Source organism: Pistacia vera, unplaced genomic scaffold (assembly GCF_008641045.1).
Source record: "Pistacia vera cultivar Batoury unplaced genomic scaffold, PisVer_v2 Contig578, whole genome shotgun sequence".
Taxonomy (NCBI): Eukaryota; Viridiplantae; Streptophyta; class Magnoliopsida; order Sapindales; family Anacardiaceae; genus Pistacia; species Pistacia vera.
Window position 1 is genome coordinate 1,489,675 of NW_022196421.1, and position 6,679 is coordinate 1,496,353.

Consider the following 6,679-nt stretch of genomic DNA (forward strand, 5'->3'; position numbering starts at 1 on the left):
CATCTATATACTTGGAACAACCTTTCAAGAATAGCCAAAGTCATAATTACAACTTTAAAAACAACACAAAAATTAACCTAAACGAGTCCTCACGTTTTCTAGGACTCTTGGACTTCTAAAGACAGCCAAAAATAGCGACTAGATTCAATGTACTTTAACATGCCCAACCAAGACCAAGTCATTCTCCTATTTAATATCCTTGAAACTCAACAAATTCACACCCTTTAATGGTCAAACCATGCTGGTTATGAATTTGCATGCTAATTAGCCTCTTCAATTGCTTTGATGACATGGGCTAGGCCTTGATTATTATTTGAGCCCATCTTGATCTTTTTAGAATCAACCCAATTCTCTTAGATTGGCCCATTTAGTGCTTCCTTGAAACGTTTGGCTCTAAGTCTTGTAATTGGACCACTAGGAAGTGACAAAGGGTCTTGTGCAAATTCAGCTCCATTCCCACTTGTATGATTAACATGTCCAGCTCCTTGGTTTGCATCATTCTCCCCCCATTGAGAAGGATTTGTCCTCAAATAATCACCTACATCAAAAGGAGACAAATCAGCAACATTAAAGCTTGCACTGACACCATACTCACCTGGTAAGTCAAGCTTGTAGGCATTATAATTGATGCGTTCCACTACTTGAAATGGTCCGTCACCCTGAGGTAGGAGTTTTGAATGTCATTTCTCTGGAAAATGGTCCTTCCTTAAGTGCAACCAAACCCAATCTCTTGGTTCAAATGCGTCCCTTGTTGGCTTATTGGACATATTGTTTAGTCCTCCTTTCAATGTTCAGCCGTGCCTTTTCATGAATCATCTTTACAAATTCTGCTTTCTTTTTGCCATCTAAGTTCACACGTTCACCCAAAGGTAAAGAAGTTAAATCCAAAGGTGACAATAGGTTAAAGCCAAAAACAATTTCAAATGGTGAAAACATAGATGCAAAGTGTATACTTATATTGTAAGCAAATTCAACATGTGGCAAACAATCTTCCTGTGTTTTCAAGTTCTTTTTAATGATAGCACGCAAAAAAGAAGACAAAGTTCTATTTACTACTTCAGTTTGACCATCCGTTTGTGGATGACTAAAAGTAGAAAACAACAACTTGGTTCCCAACTTTCCCCACAAAATGAGAGAGAAACAAAAGTGTGAGAAAAAGGAGACTAGAAAAAGAGCAAGTGAGGTCGAGAGGAAAAATGGAGAGAAAAGTGAGCAAAAAGGAGAGAAAAGTGAGCAAGAAGGAGAGAAAAATAAAAGAATGAGTGTACTTGCTGAAAAACATGAGGTTAAGAGTGTTATGATGGCGAGGCAACAAGTACTTGTACTTATGTACAAGGATGTTAATTTTTCTACTAACGACCTTAACCCATCTTTGCCTAGTGTTGTCGTGTCTTTATTGCAGGAATTTGAGGACCTGTTTCCTAAAGAGATTCCCCATGGATTACCTCTTTTAAGAGGAATTGAGCATCAAATAGACTTCATACCTGGTTCCTGTTAGAGTAGATGCCCTAAAGCCAATCAATTATTGTAGAATTGACTCTTTGTAATAATGTTCATTAATCAATAAAATGCATTTTATTCTATGTCGCGTAAATCGTTATTATTGCAATATGTATTGATATATGTCCTTAAAAATGGTAGAACCGTGACCAGGGTATCAAGTGTTTCAAATCTTGATAGTGAGAACCCTAGGAGCACATATGGTGGTCATTCTAGAAACGTCCGTAGCCCCAGTATTATTCTAAAGTAAAGGCACCAATAATACGGTAAGGCTATCATAGTGTTGAACGACCCTGTTGAAAGGCAGTGACTGATCTCACTTGTCAAGGTTGTTTGGTGACAATCTGGTGCAACACATGGGTGCTTGCTGTAGGCGAATACACCTCAGCAAGTTCACTGGACTGGCCCACCAGAGGATTCCATATGGATGGTAACCCTAGTGTCTTTGGAACAAATCCTCTAACGAATGGTGGTGCATGTGATCCTCAAACTTGAGATCACCAGAGCACCTTGTGCACCGATTGGTGCAGTTTGACACTAGCCTAACACAGTTCTATTCAGAGCTGTCAATACGGTGGTGATTGGCCGCATCAAGGAGTATATCAAGACTATGGTGGATTGACAGAGGATTCATCACTCCCGGGTACGGGAGAAGTTATCTTGCGGTACAATTCAGTATATGGCAATGACACTAAAACTGTGGCGATAGTGGGATTGAGTTGTTGCTTTATCTGGATTATAATATAGGTTATTGGTCCAAAAACTGAATACATAATATCGAGAGTAACCGAAGGTTGACACTATTTATGTGCCTTCATCTCGTCGAGATAAGGAATGATGAAAGGATCGAATTGTACAGTAATCATATCATTGACAGTAGTTGCTTTGCTGAATCCGAATCTATCAGGTGGCCATGATGCCTTGCTAAGGGCCAATCTTGGTCTGTATATTAGTGAGACGATTAATTGGTGTTAATCACGATACTATACACTACCGGTATGATGAGGAGCCTATGGGTCACACGCATAGAAGATAATTTAAGAGCCAAGAAGAAAGAAGGGTGTTTTCGTCTTTTTTGGGCGAAAGGGTATTTTGGTAATTTTACAGTGCAATTAAATTTGCTGAGGTCGTAGCCTTTATTTAATTTATTAGAAAAATTAAATAAGTGAAATTACGTTTAAATNTAAGGTTGTTATTTTTGGCTCTAATTAATCCTTTGTTTCCTCATTTATCTATGGCTCTAATGGTCCGCGGGAAAGGAGAGAATTATGGAGAGAGTTGATGGGTAGCTCAAGATTTTGAGGAAATACCATGGGTGATTATGGGTGATTTCAATGCGATGAGATAGGTGAAGAAATTATGTTTCGGACTTGAATAATATGTTTAAGGAGACTAGGCTTGAGGACCTTCAGTTTATGGGTAACTTTTTCACTTGTAGTAACATGAGAGAAGGGGAACATAGGATTACTACTAAGATTGATCGAGCTCTTGTGAATGAAAAGTGGGGCAGTGTGTTTTGTAATTCCATAGCCAATTTCCTTCCCCCAAGCATCTCGGATCATTCTCCTTGTATTGTTGAATGTGGGATTATGTCTTCACCTAGGAAAATCCCATTTCGGTTCTTCAACTTTTGGGCTCACCATGAAAGTTTCATTAGCATTGTTAGTAAGGCTTAGGAAGAAGAAGTTAGGGGTACCCCTATATTTCAATTGGTTACTAAACTGAAGAGAGTCAAAGAAGCATTAAAAGTGTTTAACAAGAGGGAGTTTGGGAATATCTCGGCAAGAGTTATTGAAGCTAGAGAAAACCTCCTAAGGGTCCAGCATGCTCTTGCTTCTAATCCTCTTGAAGAGAACCTTATTATTGAAGCTAGAGAAAACCTCCTAAGGGTCCAGAACACAAGCTATTTCTTCAAGTGTGTGAATGGCTGAAAGAATAGAAAGAGAATCACCATGCTTAAGTTTGATAACGGCATGGTTATTGAAGACACTTTGAGCATTAAGGAGGAAATTGTCAACCACTTTTAAAGAGTTTTTGAGGAGCCAAGGGGTGTGAGAGACTTCCGGGGTTTAGAGGAACTTATTGAACCTTGCATCACTAGTGATATGGCTAATGGGATGATTGCCAAAGTGACGGATAAGGAAATCAAGAACACTCTGTTTTCGTTGGGCAATAACAAAGCTCCTGGACTGGATGGTTTTGGTGCTTATTTCTTCAAGAAAGCTTGGGATGTGGTGGGAAAAGATGTGATTATGGCTTTTAAAGATAATACGAACTCCACTAACAATTGTGATGAAACCCAATAACAATGATGGATTGAAACCCCAAGATCGTGAAGACAAGATTTGTTGAGATTTGACCCGTCACCTAACAAGATGAAAATCAAGACTACAAAGGCTTGAAACGCCACACCAAGAAAACCTAAAAAAAATTCTCTCAAGAATTCAAGGTGATAAGTTTGGTTGTTTGAACGCCACAAGATTACTTGATAAGTTCAAGAGTTCTTTTTAAGAACTAAGAGGAACACAAAACCTCACGAGATGATAATTTTCTGAATAACCAAAAATCCCCCTTAAAATTTGCAATACCCATCTATATACTTGGAACAACCCTCCAAGAATAGGCAAAGTCATAATTGCAGCTTAAAATCCCCTAAAATTCGTAATATCCATCTATATACTTGGAACAAGCTTCCAAGAATAGGCAAAGTCATAATTGCAGCTTCAAAAACAACACAAAAATTAACCTAAACAAGTCCCCACGTTTTTTTGGACTCTTGGACTTTTAAAGACAGCCAAAAATAGCTAAACGACTAGATTCAATGTATTTTAACATGCCCAGTGAGGACCAAGTCATTCTCCTATTTAATATCCTTGAAACTTAACAAATTCACACCCTTTAATGGTCAAACCATGTTGGTTACAAATTTGCATGCTAATTAGCCTCTTCAATTGCTTTGATGACATGGACTTGGCCTTGATTATTATTTGAGCCCATCTTGGACCTTTAAGAATCAGCCCAATTCTCTTGGATTAGCCCATTTAGTGCTTCCTTGAAATGTAAATCCGCATGCTAAATGGACTTCTAAAGACAACCAAAAATAGTAAAATGACTAGATTCAATGTATTTTAACATGCCCAACCAGGACCAAGTCATTCTCCTATTTAATATCCTTTGAAACTCAACAAATTCACACCCTTTAATGGTCAAACCATGCTGGTTACGAATTTGCATGCTAATTAGCCTCTTCAATTGCTTTGATGACATGGGCTAGGCCTTGATTATTATTTGAGCCCATCTTGGTCTTTTTAGAATCAGCCCAATTCTCTTGGATTAGCCCATTTAGTGCTTCCTTGAAACGTTTGGCTTTAAGTCTTGTAATTGGACCACTAGGAAGTGACAAAGGGTCTTGTATAAATTCAGCTCCATTCCCACTTGTATGATTAACATGTCCAGCTCCTTGGTTTGCATCATTCTCCCCCTCTTGAGAAGGATTTGTCCTCAAATCATCACCTACATCAAAAGGAGACAAATCAGCATTAAAGCTTGCATTGACACCATACTCACCTGGTAAGTGAAGCTTGTAGGCATTATCATTGATGCGTTCCACTACTTGAAATGGTCTGTCACCCCGAGGTAGGAGTTTTGAACATCGTTTCTTCGGAAAACAGTCCTTCCTTAAGTGCAACCAAACCCAATCTCATGGTTCAAACACTACCTTCTTGCGTCCCTTATTGGCTTGTTGGACATATTGTTTAGTATGGCGTTTTCGTCTTTTTAAGCGAAAAGGTATTTTGGTAATTTCACAGTGCAATTAAATTTGCTGAGGTCGTAGCCTTATTTAATTTATTAGAAAAAATTAAATAAGTGAAATTACGTTTAAATATGTGTTCGCATATATTTAAATAAATTATCATTATTGTTAAATATTAATGTCTATATTAAATATATATTAATTGATTTTAATTGAGATAATGATGAACTAAAATAAATATCTAATTGGGAGTGTTTGGAAACAAAGGGTGTTTGGGTTGGAGCCCAAGCCTATTCCATAAGGGAATAAGGCAATTAAAATTGGACTATAAAAGAAAAGTTTTAATTGAAAAGGTTAAGTGATTTTCATTCTACTCATTAATTGAAAAGAGAAAAACCTCCAGCCCCTTAAACACTCTCCCACGTCAGAATGGTTTTTGCCTAAAATCAAATTTCTTTGATTCTTCTTCTTTATTCTTAAGGCTAAAGAGGATCTAGCAAATCCCTCTTTAGTTCCTTGCGATTGTCTTCGTGTGGACTACATTGGTTCGATCCTACACTTGGGTAGGTAGCAAAATACATTCAGAGACAACTTGGAGGAGCCTCCAAACGTGCATATGATTCCTTAAAACTCTAAACTAATTTTTGCAGATTCTTATTTTGATATAAACTATAAATTTGTACCCTGATCTTGGTTCTATGGAATGATCCGTGTCACTATTAATTTTTGTTTTTTGCTGCCTCAATGGATCGTTTCCTAATAGTGGTATCAAAGCCTAGGGTACCAGATTTTACAGTTTTATGTGGATGGTTGATTACATGTATTTGATTGATAATATGCTGCCTTAAAGAATCTGCGTAAAATCTGCCTTAAAAGCATGTTTTAAGAAATCAATTAATTGATTAATTTTATTTTGCTAATGATCTGCAAGTTTGGTATATTGGGTGATCGATTTTTGTTGAAATCAATGTTAGTAAATGATCCATATACGCAACGGAAACAACAAAAAATATAATATAAGGATCGTTTACATGAGCCAAGATCAAGGGTATAATTTTACAATTTTATCATAATAAGAATCTGTAGAAATATTAATCATGAGTTAATAGAATCATACACACATTTGGATGCTCCACCACATTTGTCAATGAACGTTTTTGCTACCAATCCAAGTGTAGGATCGAACTTATGAAGTCCACACGAAGACAATCACAAAGAACTAAGGAGGGATTTGCTAGATCCTCCTTAGCCTTAAGATTAAAGAAGAAAATCAAATGAATTGATTTTGGGCAAAATGCATCTACCGTGGGAGAGTGTGTAAAGGGCTGCTGTGTTTATTCCTGTTCAAAGAAAATGAACTAATCAAATCACTTCTCTTTTACAAATAATCATTTTCTTTTATAGTAAAACTTTAATGCCCTATTC

General features: G+C 37.1%; 1 protein-coding gene across 1 annotated transcript; it reads right to left on the minus strand.

The window, feature by feature from the left end:
• Positions 1-353: 353 nt before the first annotated feature.
• LOC116109337 lies at positions 354-936 on the minus strand. The gene is made up of 2 exons (XM_031395566.1): positions 766-936; positions 354-659 (listed from the first exon to the last, which is right to left on the minus strand). Exons 1-2 carry the CDS (start codon positions 934-936, stop codon positions 354-356), a joined length of 477 nt encoding a protein of 158 aa, XP_031251426.1.
• Between the last annotated feature and the right edge of the window lie 5,743 nt (positions 937-6,679).